Source organism: Parus major, chromosome 5, assembly GCF_001522545.3.
Source record: "Parus major isolate Abel chromosome 5, Parus_major1.1, whole genome shotgun sequence".
In the NCBI taxonomy this organism is placed as follows: domain Eukaryota; kingdom Metazoa; phylum Chordata; class Aves; order Passeriformes; family Paridae; genus Parus; species Parus major.
In genome coordinates this window covers 53,457,005-53,475,748 of record NC_031774.1, presented here as the reverse complement: position 1 = coordinate 53,475,748, position 18,744 = coordinate 53,457,005, and the positions used below count along the sequence as shown (strand labels likewise).

The 18,744-nt window shown below is 45.1% G+C and overlaps 1 protein-coding gene across 4 annotated transcripts in view; it reads right to left on the bottom strand.

Moving 5' to 3' along the window:
* INF2 (inverted formin 2) overlaps positions 1-18,744 on the bottom strand; it is a 40,704-nt gene that overhangs the window by 7,941 nt on the left and 14,019 nt on the right. For 3 of the 4 annotated variants that reach the window (XM_015630485.3, XM_015630487.3, XM_015630486.3), the window contains exons 2-19: positions 13,783-14,191; positions 12,294-12,409; positions 11,599-11,758; positions 10,793-10,826; positions 9,459-9,600; positions 9,217-9,358; positions 7,904-8,722; positions 6,622-6,767; positions 6,474-6,535; positions 5,790-5,892; positions 5,621-5,706; positions 5,012-5,112; positions 3,675-3,745; positions 3,454-3,561; positions 2,502-2,572; positions 1,754-1,874; positions 1,027-1,191; positions 230-332 (exon numbers count right to left, since the gene is read on the bottom strand). In XM_015630485.3, the coding sequence (XP_015485971.1) occupies positions 230-332; positions 1,027-1,191; positions 1,754-1,874; positions 2,502-2,572; positions 3,454-3,561; positions 3,675-3,745; positions 5,012-5,112; positions 5,621-5,706; positions 5,790-5,892; positions 6,474-6,535; positions 6,622-6,767; positions 7,904-8,722; positions 9,217-9,358; positions 9,459-9,600; positions 10,793-10,826; positions 11,599-11,758; positions 12,294-12,409; positions 13,783-14,176 (2,944 nt within the window). In that variant the 5' untranslated portion in view covers positions 14,177-14,191. Of the gene's footprint in view, positions 1-229; positions 333-1,026; positions 1,192-1,753; positions 1,875-2,501; positions 2,573-3,453; positions 3,562-3,674; positions 3,746-5,011; positions 5,113-5,620; positions 5,707-5,789; positions 5,893-6,473; positions 6,536-6,621; positions 6,768-7,903; positions 8,723-9,216; positions 9,359-9,458; positions 9,601-10,788; positions 10,827-11,598; positions 11,759-12,293; positions 12,410-13,782; positions 14,192-18,744 lie in introns of those variants that run through there. The other variant, XM_015630488.3, reaches the window with a different exon arrangement.

The following is an 18,744-nucleotide window of genomic DNA, read 5'->3' as shown; positions in this document are numbered from 1 at the left end:
GGTTTTGTTCTTTGCTGTTCAGTCAGCAAACCTAAAATTAACTTCTCTGCCCAGCTGCAACTGTGGAAAGTCAATTCTTAGCTATGGCTATAAGATACCTAAAAGCCTTTAGTCAGCCAGCACCTGGAAACCTACAAAATAAATTACCACTTCTGCTCCATTAAAGCAAGACCATCAAAGAGCTCCTATGGCTCCAACTCTATTTTTTGAAGCCATTTCAGATACTCACTGACTTTTCCATTTTCTCCCTTCTGTCTCTTCCCCTCTTCCTCTTCTAGCTGTTTTTTCCTCTTCTCTGCTTTGGCAGCTTGCTCCTTTCTGTCCTTGTTTTCCTGCAGTGAGGTAACAGTGCTATGAGAAGGTTGGGTAAATGTCTGCTAGAGAAGCTGATGAAGAGAAAGCAGATCTATAGATGAAGGAAGAAAAAATTCTGGCCCCAACCTGTGCAATAAATAAAATGGGCATTGGGAATAAGGGCTGGCTTACCAAAATGGTGAGAGGGGACTGCTGACTTGGCCAGGACTCTGCCACATCCCAGTGGGAGGTGGCAGAGGTGATATGCCTCACACAGCTACCTGCACTGTGCTCACCTGCCTGACCTCCAGCTGAGGTAAAAGTGGGAGATACTGAAGCCAGAGTTTTTTTTTCCAAACAAGTGGCTTTTTTACTACATATCTCCCTTCTGAGCCTGTTTGCTCAGGTTGGAGCAGAGGGTTAAGTTTTGTAAGACCCTTTCTCTAAAACTTGCACACTTGGCCCAAAAGCATCTCTGTAACTCTGCAGCTAAAGCTTCACCAAAATCACAAATCCCTGGTGTTTGGGCCAGGCCCAGCAGCACCAGAACTGCATGAGGATGCAGTGGAGGAGGGATCAGACACTGCTTCCCTGGGGGGAATGCCAAGTGCCAAAGGGAGGAGGCTGTAACCAGGTCCCCCCCTGGATTTGGGTGCCCATCACACCCTGTCCATCTGAGTGGAGGCAGCTACCACACTGGGGATGCTGAGCATCCTTTGTGCAGATGCCAACCTTCAGGGCTCGGATGAAGAGATCTCTGAAGGTCTTCATGATGCTAAATATGTCCTCTAAGGACAACTTGCTTGGGTCTTCACAGAGATAATTTGCAAGTTCTTCTCTCTTCTTTTCAATGGTTTCAAATTCTTCTTCCAGCTTTCTGGAAGCATCGATGCTGTCCTGAAATGCACAAATGCACACAGTAAAATACCATCCAGAGGACAATGAGTGAAGTGCACTCACAGAGAAAGGATTAGAGCTTAGAGCAGGACTCTGGGTCCTGGCTTTTAACTACAGCAGAGCTTTTGGGAAACAGGTGGGAAGAAATTAAGATTTGCAGATGATCTTTACTCTTGGGAACTGTGCTGTGCCAGTTTACAGGGGTGGCTTGAGTAAGACATGGAAAGCTCCATGCAAAGCTTAATCCCAAGCAAAGGGGGTCACTCTGGTGATCCACACAGAACGTGACCATCTTCTCTTCAAGTAAGGAGTCACACAAAAACATGGATAGAGCTGTTGGGGCACACACCCTAAGAAATGGCTTCACCAAATGTATCTAGGTTTGGGGTGCAGCTGGAAAATGCACATTTGGGTTGTGTGGCATTGCAGCCTATTTCCAAATCTGAGAGCATATCCTGTGGCAATATTTTCTCCCCTGTCATGAGGCTCCTCAGCTGCAGATGTACCATGCACCACATCTCTGAGTGTAATGGGGGAGATGTAAGGCAGCTCCATTACTGACCTGGATGGGTTTCTCATATTGTTGTTTCACATCCTCATTTGATGATAAGACTTTCCGCTGAAGCTCCAGCAACTTCTTTAAATTGGTCCCGGACTCCGTGCGTATAATATCAAGATTAATTCTGAAATCACACAGAGCCCTGCCATTAGTTGACACTCCAGCATCTTGAGCTGACCAAGGAGTGGACAAGCTGAACTGGTGGCACCCCTCTGCTTCCCACCACTTTGCTGAACTGAGCCCTGTGCTCTGAACTCTCTATACAGTCCAAGCTCACGGAAAAAAGCTTCCCTCCACAATACTTATGGAAAGGCTGCCAGGCCCACCTACAGTTTTGTGTATTGAGTAGATCAATGTCAAAAGAAGTCCACCCATTCAAAAGGCTGTTCTCCACCTCTGTGCTCAGCATTAGCTCAATTTCCCTGCCTGGAGGTACTTCAGAAATTCTTCTGGGTAGCTGGCCTTGACCAGCTCCTGCCACTACAGAGGCAGTGCACATTTCAGAAGGGTCTGGGAGGCAGTTTTAACTGACTGCTCTGCAAATTTCAGTCCTAAGTGTTGCCAGCTGTAGTAGAATTATATATTAAAGGGCTTTCAGCATTCATCAACCAAATCTTTCAGTTAAAACTATGTAAGATGCCATCTTGTTAATCTCTATAACAGCTGTGTGTGTCCTAATTTCTGGTACATTGTTGATGTGCATGGGATTTATTTTTGTTCTTAATTCAAAGGAAGTGACACACAATTTTACCCTGCTGCTTTTGAAACATATTCAAGATCCTTTGGCAGCTCCAGTAGGTCCTTGTGGCTGTTTTCTACTTCCTGAAGAGGAAGAGAGAAAGAAGTGTTATTTGGTATGTGGCAGGAGCTGAGGGGAAGCTGGACAGAAGTGTCCAGGAAGGATGAGTGTGCTGTGTTCTGATACTCTCCCCCTGTCTGTAGTTTGTACATTCAGAGAGGAAAGGCGTTTCCCCTGGCTATAAAAACATAGAACAGTGCTGAACCCTGAGAAACACTCATAGTTCAAAGCAAAGCAGAGCTCTTCTTGAGCATGGAGGGAGGCAGAACTGTGGTTGGATGCAATCTGACACTTCCTATGGTCCCAGAAGGATACTAAAAGGCCTTGAATGTCATTTGCATTCTTTACTTTCACAGCTGTCCTTGCTGAAGCTACTGCCAGATAAAGCAGGGTTTGAACATGCAGAACTGAGAAACCAAGGGACATTGATGAATGAAGGTGGCAGAGTAGAGCATGGAGAAAAAAGATAAAAACAGCATTGCAGGGAATAGGAAAGCCATGGGGGCTTGGAGAGAAGCATGAAAAGCCTGAGCATAGTCTGGAGGAAAAGGGAAAGTCCATGGAAAGGCAGAAAGGCTGAATGATGAGCCAGGACAGCTTTGTGCTCTGTGGTTTGAAGCTGCTGATGTGCAGATTGCACAAATATGAAAGGAAGTTGCAGACACTGTGGAAAAGATACTGGAGGGAAGCAGAGCAAGTCTTAAAATAAGGAGTAGTGCCCACAAGCAGACTCCACCAGAGTCATCAAAGTGATTCAAATACTCCTGACTTGTGACACTCTGCGGCTTGCCAGGGAGGATGTGAGTATGAGCATGTGGCATTAGCCAACAGTAGAGTAGGAGAAATGTTTCATCTGTGATAAAACCCTCCCTCTTCCCTACTGTGCAGGACTTAGCAGTGGTACCTCCAGAATATGGTGGAGCAGTGTAATGCGGGTTTGGTTTGCTTTGGTTTCTGTTAGTTTGAGCAAAGTGCTGATTTTAAACCCATCGGCATCGCCTGTGTGACTTCCCTACAAGAGAGAAAGAAAGCAGATTTAATTCCTGTGTCCATCCAAATTATAACCCTAAAGGAGATCATTCACAGACTGTAATGGTGGGAGGAGAAGACAAAAAAAGTCCTTACGTAGTTCAGGAAGTTTCCAACTTTGAGAATCAGTTGACAGAAGACTGGCAGGCGATGACTGGTCAGAAGATCTGAAAAACATAAGGGACTTTGAAGCAAAAGCCTCTGTTACACCAGAACATTTCCTAAACTGCATTGAATTCCACTAAATCAAATTTGCTATTTTGGCTTTGCACTCCAATGCCCAACTGTCAGAGAAACTGATTCTGTATAGATTCAGTTCCATGGGTTGTAAAAGTCTTTGTTGACTCATGTTTCTTTCTTTATATCTGTTCTCTCATTTCCTAATGGAAAATAACCTGGAGTTGGACCCTCCTCACTAACAGCAATCAAGGCCCTGCCTTCCTTGCAAATTTCCCAGTGTGGGCAAGGGTAACTGGGTTGCAAATTTAACCTTGCCAACCTTGTTTAGCTGTGCTGTGACTGCCCTATGATCACCTGCCAGCTGCTAAAACCAGACACGCTCACCCTGTTCCTGGTCTCTCATGGTAGAGGTGATTATCGACCAGGCATGAAGAGTACAGTCCCTGTCCTTGCTCTTACACAGGGTGCTGCAGTGCTGTGCTTTCTGAAGCACTCAGATTTGAGGCAGGAACAGCTCCAAAAGAACTGAGCTTCAGGGAAAACTTCAATTTATCCTAGCAGACAGCTGTAATCCCAGCTGGAGAAACACCCAGCATGAGTTAGGGGAGATGGCTCTGTAGGACAGGTGACACTTGACAGTGCCAAGAAGAGCATATTACTCTCAGAGGAGTAGGACTAAAGGTTTCTGCCACAGAAAGCCAGAATCTATTGCATAAATTTTCTGTGTACTCACCATATTGGAGCATCAGCAATTTATAACCCAAAATAACAACCTTTTTCTTCTGGTTCCATTTCTAGGCAGGGAAATACTAAAGCATTGCTACTATTGAGAGAAGTTTGGGGTAGGCTTTTCTGGCAACAAAGAAAATTGCTGTATGAAGTTCTTAATTTGGGAAATAATGTTGGATGGATTAATCAGCTGCAGCAGGGCCAGCTCTGCTGTCTAAATTCAGCTCCTCTGAAAGGGCTGATGAACTTCCAGCACTTCACCATTCAAAGTGTTTCAGAGGAATACATCTGCTGCAGAAAAATGGGATGAGGGTGAGAGAAAATGATCTTTGGTCCTGTTAAGGGCTTTGACCATCAGTGGAGATACCTAAAGTTGCATCCAATTTGCAGCAAACCAGTGAATGGACCACACAGGAGTTCTTTGGGGTTTGGGTGGCAATATTGCAGAGCTCCAGGGGAGTTTTGTGGGGGTTAAAATTTCCTGTCTTAAATCAGATGCAGAAATAAGCTCAGGTCATCTATACCTTCACAGGCTCTGCGGATGGCTTCAGCTTTGGGCTGAATCATGTCGAGCACCACAGTGGTCTCTTCACAGATCAGCATACACTCGATGCGCAGCTGGTAGCTAAGGGTGGAGATGGATTCACAGCATAAAGGCACTGGGAACTCAGCCCCCTTCCCACATCACCAGCAAGCCCATGCCACCCCACAACACTGCTGTCAACCACAACCACACCAAAACACTGGCCTGTGGAGGGAGATGAGGGGCCACTGCTTGCCCTGAGGATCAGCAGGGATGTAGATTCTGCTGATGCACTGTGATCAGCAAAGAGAAGAGTTTCCCCTCCTTGGCACTGCATTTGGCACTGCCTTTCACTAAGTTATGGAGCCTCCTTGGGCAGATCTAACCCTGAGTCTGGGCCAGCTTCTTCTGCTCCAGAGGAAGAAGAGGTGGCTGGATCAGGAAGAGCCCTTCAGCTAAGGGTAGCAGGGAAAGGGATAGCTCCAAGGGGGAAGGGAGAATCCACTAGTTATATCCATCAGTGTTGGTCTGTGAATCTTCTTTAAACAAACTTAAACTTCCCAAGGGTAAATCAAGAAACAGATTGGGCTGAAGTTCATAACAACCTTACCTGGGAATCTGAAGGAGAAGAAGATAGAACTGATCTGCATTTGCTAGTTTAGATTTCTCTTCTTTGAAAGCCTTCAGGTTTTCTATCTAATGAGAAATAAAGAATCAAGACTGCAGGGCTGCATTATGTGTTCAGCTCTGTGAACCAAGGGTACTATTTTCCTCCTGACCTCATGCTTTTCAGGCAGCAGCTTCAGCAACTGCTTCAGAACCTCAACATCAAACTTGGTCCGGTCCCCATTCTGGATCATGGCAGTCACCTCTTCATTGGAGCTGCAGAGAGGAGGAGCAGAGCCAGACATCAACCAAAGACCACTTTTCAACCATCACACACTAACAAGAGATTTATCTGTGTAAGCACTCTGTGCTTTCCCTAGTGAAGAGTCACAATAATCCAAAAGGGAAGGTATCTTCCCACAATTAGCTTGCCCTGATCAAATGACTCAAGGCCAGAGATGAATCCTGCAACTGAGATCCTGTCTCTGAGTATTTTTTTATCTTAAAAGAAAATTGAACTCTTCATTTGTCCATTGGCCCTGATTTGAGGAGGAATTTGACCTCTAGGTGTGTCTCACAGTCTATGTCGCCCTAAGACTCTGTGCCACAGCTTCATCTGTAAAATAGAGATGTAACTCTTTTGCCAACATATGGGGAAGTTGTACGTAAAAACATAATTAAACCCCTGAAGTCAGTATTTTAAAGACAGTGTAGGACAAAATGGGGAATTTTCAGATGGTTTAGTAGCATGGACCACCAAAGCACATTGGCTAGAACAGATTTCGTGAGGACCTTCCAGATACTGCAAAACCTGCTCAAAGTTTTGTCAACTGTCACGAAAACTGGCCATATCTTACCATTTAAATTGCTTCAAAAATATGTTCAAATTGAGACTTTTCTTGGAGTCCAAAAATGTGATCTTCATTAAAGAAAAAGAAGATATCTCATATTAGATGAGCTGTCTGCATGGATCGTTATTCGAAAAAATGAGGGGGGCCTCCTCACCTCCTTCGGCTCTGCCTTCACTGGTGCTGCTGTCTTCTCCTTGGGGGTTGGCTGTGGGAAGCAGAACAGCTGCTCAATGCTGCTGTAGTTGGGCTCTATCGTTTCCTCACTGCTGCTGCTCACAGAAGCCCACATTGAGTGGCTCTCTGAAAGAAAGACAAAGTGTCCAGACCGGCTGCAGGGACAGCTGAAAGCTCCTGGCACCTGGGGCAAGGTGAGCTGCTAGCAGGGACACTTCAGAACGTGAATGAAGAAGAGACATATTAGTCTCTTCTGAATAAATGGTCATTGAGGAGGGGCAAGCGCCACATGTGGGATCCAAAGGGCCTGAAGGGCAATTAAACCTGGTGAGGGGAGGCAGCACTGGGCACACAGAGGCTGTACAGCCCCATCCCTCCCTGTAAAACTGTGTTTTCCTCCATGGTGGGCAATTGGATCTGCATGACAAGGACCTCAGACATTTTGTTTCTAGTCCCCTGGTTGACATTATTTTTGCTTCCTTGCAACCTAATGGAGGGACTGGCTATTATTCAATTCTTCTGACTGTGTCCTTCCCCATTTTTCATTTTATACTCAGGTCCCCTTGCATAATGCTGGCTACAGGACTGCTTGAATTAATTTCTACTGCAATTTCTTATATCTTAAAAAAAATCATCACCCTAACATGCCTGTAGAAACCTCTACTGAAATAATCCCAACATTTTACTGCTCTTGTGATTGAAGACATGCTTTATTTAGATTTCACCTCTGCCTACTTCCATGCAGTGGATGCCTTACTTGTCTAGGACAAAGCTGACACAGCTTGTCCCATCTTCTTCTCACATTTCATGCTCCACTTTGAATCCACTAGCAGAGGGAAATGTAACCCAAAAATCAACAGATATGTGATGTGATCCTCACATGCACTCTTAGTCATGACTTTAATATACCTAGATACAAGCACAGATGAGCTGGGTAATAAAAGTTTGGGGAACTCAGAGCCTGATCTAAGGCACATCATACTGAATTTGGAAAATATTCCCATCCCTTTCTCTTAAGTTCAAAGTATTTTAGTTATAAACAAGCTGTTCCAAAGTACTAATTCAGCTGGAATAGTTACTATTACATTAGTAGTTTCATATTTTATATCAGGTATGTAGGTCAAAAGTAAAGGAAAGCAGGGAAGTTCTCTATCTAAACAGAGTCAACCACATCTGGCGATTTTTAAGATAGTATTTCTTCTCCTGGGAAGCTGTGTAAAGCACCCCTAAAGCAGCAGTGACCATATGCCAGCAGCACCCACCTCTCACCACGTTGGAGGGCAGCTTCTGCCAGTTCAGCTTCTTCATCCTCAGTGTTGGTGTCTTCACTGTCTTGTGGGGAGGCCTGCCCATGCCCAGGGGGCAGCTGTACTGGGAGGCCACCACGGCCTCTATGTGATCTCCTGTCATGCCAGGAAGGAGGGGTGGAGGAGGAGGAATGCCACCCATGCCAGGCAGTGGAGGTGGAGGAGGAGGAATGCCACCCATGCCAGGCANTGGAGGTGGAGGAGGAGGAATGCCACCCATGCCAGGCAGTGGAGGTGGAGGAGGAGGAATGCCACCCATGCCAGGCAATGGGGGTGGAGGGGGAGGGATGCTCACCATGCCTGGCAATGGGGGTGGAGGGGGAGGAGGAGGAGGAGGAATACCCCCCATGCCAGGCAATGGGGGTGGAGGAGGAGGGATGGCAGGGAGTGGAGGGGCTGGAGGTGTATTTGTCATGGGGGATGTGGGGTTTGTGGCTGCTGTGCCAGAGGGTAGAGCGGGCGGGGCTGGAGGTGCCGGGTTGGGAGCAGTGTTGGAGGGAGGGTTAGATTTCTCTGGCAGAGCACAGCAGGCTGTGAACTGGCAGGATGAGATCTTCTTATCGCTGGCCAGTGGCCCTGAGGATGTCCCTGGTGCTCTGGTGGGGTTTGATGATCCCACTGGACACCGAGCTGCACGAGCACATGGTTCTGGTTCACCCTGGACGCCTCCAGCTGCGCTCCCAGACAGGCGGTTCTCAGCTCGCTTTTGCTTGTTTGGATGTTTTTTGATAGATAGCAGCCTCTCAATGACTTCTTCAACTGTGTTCCCTTGGACTAAAGAAATGAGTCAGGGTCAGGGAGGGGAATGAGGCCCACAGGCTGGTTCACACTATTCAACCTTCACCAAGCAGCAGATCTGGAGCCAGGGAGAGCCAATTTCCTGGTGTCACTTTACACAACTACACTTTTGGCTTCTAAGCAATTTTCTTCCCATGTGCCCAGTCCACAAACACTTTTGAGCACTCCTGCCAGCAAGACAGGCCAGCACCAGTGGCAGGATGCCAGTGAGGACAGATTCCCACTGAATCCCATGAGCCAAAGCTCAGGGATTAACCATTAAAAAAAGACGTGGAATTCCAAGACCACTGCTAAATGTGGCCACCCACATGGATGAATCTTCACTTCACCTTATACAGAAGGTATAGCTTTGTCCCAGCTTGTGTTCAGCTGTCACTAAGTCCCACAGATTATTTCCTGCACACTGGGGAAAAACTTTTATGGGACAAGGGAAAACAAGAGGAGTGTGTGAGGTTGGATGTCATTCTTACTGTCATTGGCGAGTAAAAGCGCTCTGTTGACTACGGCATCCAGGGACTCCCAGAGCAGGAGGCTGGAGTGATGAGAGGGCTCCAAGTGCAGCAGGCTCTGAAGGATGGACAGCAGCTGGACAGAGACTGGGGAGCGGCTCACCTGGAAGAGAGCAGCTTCTGTCACAGCAAGGCTGGCTCCCAGCAAAGTGGATTAACTTTGCCATTGTGTGACCTTGCACCACGTGTGAAGGGCAACTTACTTTATTGAAGAGAGATGAAAAAACCTCATGATGATCATTCATGTTTATCCCATCGCATATCCTTAATAATTCCTCATCATCCTCTATTTTGAACTCCTCAAATGTGTCACACTGGATAAGCAGATCCTCCTCCTCGATGTCTCTGCAATATTACAGCATTCGTTTTCATAAGAGAGCCTTTCTCTAATTTTTTATTATTATAGTTATATAATTATATATATATAATTATATATTACATTATATATATTAATGTCTATTATTATTATTATATACTATTATATATATTGTTATATATAATTTTTATTATATTCTAATTAGATGATTGCTTTTGTTAAATGGCTTTTATCTCTTTGTCTCTCAGACTCAGCCAGTTGGTGTTGAAAGGACCCAACTCTTATTTATAAACCCTTGTTTATAAAGGATGAGATGCCATCAGTGCATCCTTTCTTGAACTGAATGTACCTCTTCCTACAATCAACACATACAAAGGAATGGGACTTCTCATGGCATAACCTGGCCCAGTACAGGCTCGCTATGGAATTCTCCTTGGAGCTGTAAGAACAGAGTGGCATTCTGACCTTTTTGAAATCAGGCTGCCACCTTTATTTTCTTAAAGTCAAGACTAATTGAGAATATTCCAGTGATGTTTCTATTTGAAAAACCTCCTTCTCTGTTACTCAAAAATGGATTTATAAAAACACAGACACTCTAAAGCTGACTTTTTCAGCACTCTCAACACCACTCAGTGTTAGAATTTTACACTTGCTGCTCTATTAAAACAACTTCTCCTCCCTAATTTTTATTATTATAAAATTATTAATTATAAAAAATAATTATTAATATAATACTTATATAATATTATTATAAAAATTATATTTTAGTGTTGGATGGAGCAATTCCAGTTACACGGATAATTACAACTCACATAAACTGCATTCAGATATGCATTAGGAAATTGTTTTAGCTGGATGCTTCTGGGACCAACAGCAGCAGTGAAGTGATTTTGAATACAGTGAGCTGCTCAGTGAGCCCACAGCATTGCTTCAGATTCAGTCTGAAACAGTCTCAGTGAGGACATTGCTACTCCATCTGTGCCCAGAGCCTCTGTGCACGCCATCTGTGCCAACAGCTGTCCCCATGACACTGTGGTTGGCAAGAGCATCTTCACACTGGCCAAATGCCTCTAGCTCTCATGGAATGGGTGCATACAAGCATGGTCCACTCCACCCAGGCACACTGCACTTCACACAACAGAAGGTTGGATAAGTATGAAGTTTCCACAGCTACTTCACTGTAAATCTCATTTTAAAAAAAAATTAATTAGAGATTCTTACCTTAGCTTGTCTAAAACATCCAACAGCTGAAGCCCTGGCAGGTGAAAAAAACAGATATAGTTGCATTATGATCCACTTGGTACTTATTTGTTATGATCTTTATACATGTTATGCTCATAAACACTTCTTGCAGAGAGAAAAAGTGAAAATATCTTCAGACGGATCTATCAAAGTGGGTAGAGTCATTTTGCAAGTGATGAGACACCACAGCACACATCTGCAGCACCTGTGAGAACCACTGCACAATCCCCGTGGGGTTACTGAGGGACACAGGCACTTTTGGGGCATGAGTGACCTCAGTCCAAATTAGGTATCTAAAATCAGTCTGATACCATCAAATCCTCGATCTGGATGGAGAGAAATGCATCACCCAGTATGTGAGGTGAATCCCTACAATGGGACCTAGGAGCCTGGGATTCTAGCAGTTGGAAAGAACTTCTGAACCATGGGACAGCTTCTGTGGCTCAACTGAGCTGACACAGAGTGAAGAAGCTTTATCAGCTCTTACAAGTATTTGCAATATATGGAAATGTGGCCACATAAGATGGTTGGTTATAGAAATGTTCTGAAGAAGCTCAAGTGATATGGTGCTGCTGGGATACCAGAAAGATCAAAGTTGTGGGAAAGCAGCAAAGTTAAAAAAATCTGTCAACAGAAAGGCTGTTGAGAATAAAGGTCAAAGGAAAAAAGAAAATTCATATTTGCAGTTTTGCTCCCCAGGCTCTTCAGGCACCTTATGGATACATCTGAAAAAAAACCCATTTGGTAACTGACTCTCCAGGGAAGGGTGTCACAAACATCCTTACCTATGAACTCATTTCTGATTTGTGTCCTTGTCCTTAGCTCCTCTTTCCCCAGGATGATGGCATTGATGGCACTCAGCAGTGTCACCATGTATGGCACGTTGTCTGTGTTGGAGAGCTCGTTCATTATGATGCTGAATCGATACTGCTGGTTCTTCACACTCTGTTGGTAACACAACTGATAGTATGACAAGAATGGTCTATATAGATGTAAATGCTCATGACTGTGGTGCAGGCTCTCCAGTGGAATTAGCATCTCAAGTCCTCAGTTTATCCCACTCTGCACAGGACAGGAAGACACAGGGAAAACCAGTGTCCTCCATTATGGAGCAGGGGCTGGCTGGCAGAGAAAGTAATTGAAAACACCTCTTGGATCCCTTTGTGCTTTCTGGTAACTGGTGCAGGTACCTGAGCTCGTGGGCAGTGAAACCTGTGGATTTATTCTGCTGATCTGGTGGTGCATTTGTTGCCAGAAAGCACCTTGTGGTTGGCAGTCATCTGTCCACACAATTCACAGAACAGCACCACAGACCTACATTGACCACAGAAAACTTCCTACAGCTTTTACTTTATAAACCTCTACTTCTCATACCAAAACAATGCAAAATAAACCTTATTCCCACCCTTTTCTGTGGTACATGGATCTGTCTGCATGGATCAAAGCTGAGCCCTTTCTCCTGCTCCAACCAAACACTTGCCTTGTAATGGTCCAAGGCATCCAGAGCCAAAGAGTGGCCATCTGATGAGTAAATGCACAGTGCAGCCAGGAGCTCAAATATCTGCTTTTTGACCATGACATTAGTTGTGTCAAGTGCTGTAGGAAAAACAGAAAAAAAAGGAAGCACAAATTTATAATGACATTAATGTTCTGAATCTCAGTGTCTTCTGCTCCATGGATTATGAGCAGTAGTAGAAAAGAGACTGAAGGAGGGGACCCATTACAATGGAAGATGGGAAGAGAAATATCTTAATGTACAGATATCCCATCCCAATAGCATTATGTGACGATAACTTCTAGTTGGAAGAGTAAATGCTGCAGGTATCCCATTTTGGGGCATCTTGTACTTAGTAATCTTTTCCATGTCCCATGTGACATGCTGCAACAGCAGCCAAGATTTTTCACCATTCACAACATTTATTCTCCTTTTTCACATGTGGGTATTTTCTAGAACAGCAGATGAACAATTTTCTTAGATTAATGGCTCTTTTTTTTAGTGCAGAAAAGCTCAATATGCATATGAGTAATAGCAATTGTTCCAGTGGGTTCCCATGTGTTCCCTTTTTGCACTACTCTTTCTCTGTGAACCCTGGGAGTGGGTGCATTAGGCTGTTTTATTTTTCCTATATTACAGCACAAAGAAACTCCAACACTGAAAAGTCCAGGATACCCCCTGTTTTCACAGGACAAAAATGCCAGGTCCATATTTTATATAGGCTAAGAAAAAGCAGGATGAAGAGGAAGGAAGGAAGGAAGGAAGGAAGGAAGGGGACTTCAGAACTCAAGAGGGAAGCAAATCAGCTTTCAGACTAAATGCACTTTAAAAAGCTATTAATAAGGGTTTCTATGGTACATCTCTGATCTCTGTGGAGCAGCACAGAAGTTATCCTTCCAGCACCATGAAGTGCTGTACAGTAAGTTCTATAAGATGCACTGATGAATTTCAAAGCTGAAATTTTGAATTTTCAAAGCTGAAATTCATGAGCCAAGTGAATGGCAGGAGGATGTAAGTGGTGTTACCCACCATCCTCCAGAAGGAGCAGAGTGAGCAGCACAGAGAGCAGGCTCTCTTGAGTCCAAAGATGCCACTTTTCCTCCTCTTCACCAGCTACAAGACCCCAAGCCCTTTCAGTTCCTCTCCTCTGCCCTTGGGGCTCTCAAGGACTGAATAGCAAATGTCTGCTGACAAACAAAGGGTTGAAGATTTCTCATGCCTGTATACAGATAAGGCTGGGTTTATCCCCAGCTTCTCAGTAAACTGTGACAATATTTGGAAATATATGGAATAGCACTTGGTGTCAAAGGCAACATGATTGATAGCAATTTATTTTAAAGAGGAAAACAATCTCATTAATCAGTTGTGACCAACCATTTCCAATTAGCCTGATGCAGGGCAGGAGGATAAGCAACAGGAAAGTGCCCTCCCCAATGCCACACGTGCTGGATGAAGCAGGAGGATGTCTTCTCACCTTGGAAGAGTTTCCTGACGTAGCCCTCATTGCTCACAATGTATTCTATGCCTTTGTGGGAGTTCATGACCGCTCGCACACAGCTAATGCAGGTGAGCTGAAGCAAGGCATCGGATATCCTGGCCACTCCTCGCCCAGACAGCCTGTCCAGGGCCTCCAGGAGGAGGTCCAGGCCGGACAGCTCCAGGAACTGGACCATCCAGGCATCGTCGCTGTTCTCCAGCCTCTTCTTCAGCCCGGAGTAGTTCACCACTGAGGGCATTTGCAGGAGACGGATGCACAGCTCTGGCTCTGCATTTTCCAGGTTGGCCTCTGACTGGTCAGTCTCCTGGGGTCCAAGTTTCTCCTTCAGGGCAGCCCACTTCTTGTGGGCACCTTCCTTTTTGATTGACATCGTGAATGGTTTGTTCTGAAACAAAAAGAAAAGACAAAGTGAGAAGTTTGTCTGGGCTGACCAAAAACCATCCAGTAGCCCTGTTTTTTTCTGCAGTAGTTGGGAGCCCAACTACAGCAGATCCCAGCTCTCCAGCATATAGGGCACACACTGCAACCAGTTCTCTGTTGAAGAAACTCAATATATCCCCACCTTAACCACACACATTACATTCAGCCTCTGAAGACGCTGTGGAGAGACTTTTAGCACATCCAAGCCAGAAAATACAGCTTTAAAAGTAGCCAATTTACACCAGTCAATTGCCATTACCTATTTTCATGCAGTGAAAGGATAAGGTTGGAAGCAGCATTATCAGCTCTGAACTCCTAATGCCCATTAAACCACTTCAAAATCTCACTGTGCTGGAGAGGCTGTGCAGTTTCTAAGCATTTGTAATGGGATGGAGAAATCATTTTGAGCATATCCTGCTTATAAGAGCATCCGATTGCCCTGTTCCTTTTTCGCTTTTGTTTCTTTTGACTGATGTTGAGGTTAATTTTATAGCACTCACTTAATCCCTTCCTGTCTCCTGTAACAGCAAATACGTTTGTACACATGGTGTTTATGCCTGATAATGTGAGGGCCTGACAGGCTGTGAGTGCAGGTACAGCAGCAGGAGGCTGGCTATGAAAACAGCAGAGCAGTGTTTTTGGAGATGAGGAGCAATGGCCCGTCTCCCTGGAGGACACGGCCTGTCCAGCCAGGCCATCAGCAGCAAGGAAGGCCAGGAACTGATTCAGCACAGAGAAACTGCAAAGCCAAGTGTAACTCTTGGTGCCAGATTTTATGGTTTTAGGCAGGATTATTATTTTTCAGACTCACAGGGATCAAGTCACACAATGCAGGTCCTTTTCAAAGCCGCGTGCAATCGTTCTGGCCACTGAGATTAGCTCGGTTGGTCAGAGCACGGTGCTAATAATGCCAAGGTTGTGGATTTCATCCCCACATATGGGCTGCTCACATAAAAGTTGGATTTGATGATCCTTGTGGGTCCCTTCCAACTCAGAATATTCTGTGAATCTGTGATTCTGTTTTAAAGCTGAATTGCTCCCACCGATGACAGTTTGCCCCACAAGAATTGGTGCTGCCTCCCCGTCCTGCCACACCACCACTACCTCTGTTCCCCTGGACTACTGAGCCTGAAAAGAGCTCAAAATAACCTGAGGCCAGTTGGCCCCAAAACTCAGCACTTAGGGGACTGAAGGAATTAAGGGAGATTCTTGTTTTCCTTTCCCAGCTTGAGCAAGGCTTTTGAGCCCAGCAGTGACTAGAGAAAAATCTTGAAAAAACTAAATTAAGTAAACTCTGGAAGGTTGTTTTTTTTTCCTAGAAAGCCAAGAAAAAAGATGAACCCTTTACACTGGTTAGAAAAAAAATCTCATTTTAAAGCCCTGCCTGTGATTTTTCCTGGGGACTGTGCCATTGAGAAAGGTCCTGGCTCCTTCCCCTCAGCGGAGCTGCACAGCTTCTGTTTTAACCAAAGAGTAATTTTGGCAATCTCCCCTTGGCAAATATACAGCCAAAAGATTTGCTCACTGATTAGTGATAGGCATGATATTATAGGCCTAAACATGCCTCTTGAAAAGACAAAGTGTGATGGGGTAGGACACTTGAAACATTTCCCTGGGAAAATGTGATGGTGGGACTTTCTGGCAGCTCACAGCATCAAAGTCTGCATCAAGAGGCCAGAGGGGTGGAAGAGTTAGCAGGATATGGTGACAGAAAATCCATTTGGAGAGCTCTGAAGAAACCCTATTGCAGAGTTTTCTTTTGCTTCAGTGGGAGAGAAGCTGGCCAAGCACCCAGTTGCTCCCTGTTCTGTTAGCTGAAAAAATGATGGTCATGATCCAAAAACATGCAGTGGCAAAAATACCATCTGAGAACACACTGTACAGCTGAAAAGTGATAAAAAGGACCATAAAAAAAACCAACCCAACCAATCCCCAAACAAACCTCCCTGCCAAAGCACAGGCTTGAGTTTCCAAGATTTGTCATCACTCCCTGCCGCCCAGAGCCCTTACTCACTCTTGGTAAAATTCTTTTCGGGATTAGTCAACCCTAATCCCTCCCCTGTGTTCAAGCCCAGGAATTTGGGTTAGGCTTGATGCAAAGGAGAAGAGAAATCCTTCCTCACTGGAGGAAAAGAAGCAAAAGTTTCCTGCCCCAGGTTTACAGCCTTGGGGATGAGGCAGCATCCTACACTCTCATCAGTCACGGTGACTGCAAATCTACAGTCATGGGGCTGGAGAGGTCCACCTGCAGTCAAATTCCCCTCCACACTGTGCATGGAGCCCAGCCTTCCCTTCCCAGTGCTGGGGTCGAGCTGGACCTTCAGTGTAGGGCAGTACTGAGGACCATCTCACCTGGTTGTTGGTCAGCCCATGGGGCCGCAGAAGCTTTGCCAACTGCAAGCTCCCCTTCTCTTGTGTGACCTCTTTTTATACTCACAAAATCACTTTTTAAATTTGAACATGACTAAACATTTCTTATCCAGCCAGATAACAAACCAGGCTGACTTCTTGCTCCCAGATGTATGAATGCCTCATTATATTGTATTTGTATTACATCGTACCAGCTACAGCAAGTCAGAGAAATTACAACAGCATTATTGACCTCAGGCTTAGCTGATTCCTGAAAATTAAGCTCCACCAGTGCAACAGGAGACAGGAAATACCAAGAGAGCATCCTGTTTACCAGCAGATTTGTTCTGAATTATCCTTCCCACCCACCTGCTCCGCACAGATGTGAAGAGATGAGAAACAGAACCGGGCAGCACCTCTCCAAACAGTCCTGGCTTGTGTTTTTATGCACTAAAATGAACAAACTGGATTGATTAAATATTCTTCCCCTCAGAGACTGCACTCTTTTTGTAGGAAAGGATAAAGGTAGCTAATGTATCTAATTGTAAAAAGGGAATAAAATAAACAGGAGCTGTACTATATAAATGGAAAGGAAATGAATATGGAAGAGATGGCAATACGACTCTGCAGATGGTGTGATAAATCTGTTTACAAACACAGATATGAGTGATATATTGTGAATGCAACATCTTTCCATATTTTTCATGAAGAAAAGTGCTGCAAAGATGTTCAGATAGATCCTTAAAAGGCTGCTGGCTTTGCCTTTTATCTCTGACCGCAGGAGCTTGTTAGCAGGTAAATGATCTCAGCAGAGTGAGACAGACAAGGATTGAAATGGAACACATCTATCTGGCTGGCTCACAGAGGCTATTTAGACTACATTGGCTGAGGGAAGGAAAGTGCCCTAACAAAACCAGACAGGACAGCTGAATATACCTCACCTCTTGCCAGCAGAAGGCCATAGGGAGCTATGCTTTTTGTTTCCCAGCGCAGAGAGAGGGCTGTGGTGGTGGAGGCAGTGTCCCCAGACCGTGTGTCTGGCTGTGCCTGCAGCACCCACTCTCTGCCTCCCCAGATGCCTGCTCAGCACTGGGGCTTGGTGCTGCTCCCTTGGGCACAACCTGACAGTGTATCAGTGCTTGCTGCTGTGGGGACACTCACAGCCACAGCAAAGGATTATAGAATAGTTTAGGTTAGATTAAACACCTTTAAGATCATCAAGTCGGAGCATTAACCCAGAACCACCAAGCCCATCACTAAACCATGTCCCCAAGTGCCACATCCACATGTCTTAAATGCAATCTTCTCCTCATCTTCTCACCCTCAGAGGTTGGTTAGCCCTGATGAGGAATCAACAAAATGTTAAGGGGTTAGAATGGACCCTAAAGATCATCTAGTGCTATCCCCCCTACCATGGGCAGGGACATCTCCCACCACACCAGGTTGCTCAAAGTCCCATCCAGTCTGGCCTTGATGCCAGGGTCATGACATCCACAACCTCCCTGGGCAACCTGTGACAGTGTCTAGCTACCCTCACAGTAAAACATTTCCACCTCTTTCAATCTGTACCTATTACTCCTTGTCCTGTCATTATAGTTCCTGATGAAGAGTCTCTCTCTGGCTTTCCCAAAGGCCCCCTTCAGATACTGGAAGGTTGCTAGGAAGTCTAAAGCTGCATCAATGTAAAAGTACTCTTAATTTTAGGAGATTCCTTAGAGAAACATAAAGGTATCCTGAGGGCTTGTATTCCTGCATGTGACAACAGCAATATCACAATTCATGGTGCCAGCTCCTTGGATCACTGGGTTTGCAAAGTTATAATGTTCCCTGCATCCATCCAACCTGGTCTGTAAAATTTCCTCCTCCCTTCTTTCTAAATCAGGTGCTTCCCAGATTCAGTTTTCTGTGCCTCTCTGTCCTTCAGGTCTACTCCTAGGGAGATGACATCTGTGGGAGATAAATCAGGGCACATCAATACTTCCTCCATCCTGTGAAGCTGTGGAGAACAGAGCTGCACAGCACAGCTTTCAGTCTAAATTATTACATGCCTCCAGGATGACACGGATCAGAGCAAGGACTGGGGAGGACATGTAAAAAGAGATTTCTCGTGGCAGCTAAGTATTATTGAGTGAAAACAAAAGGGAGAAAAACTGCAGGTCAAAACTATTC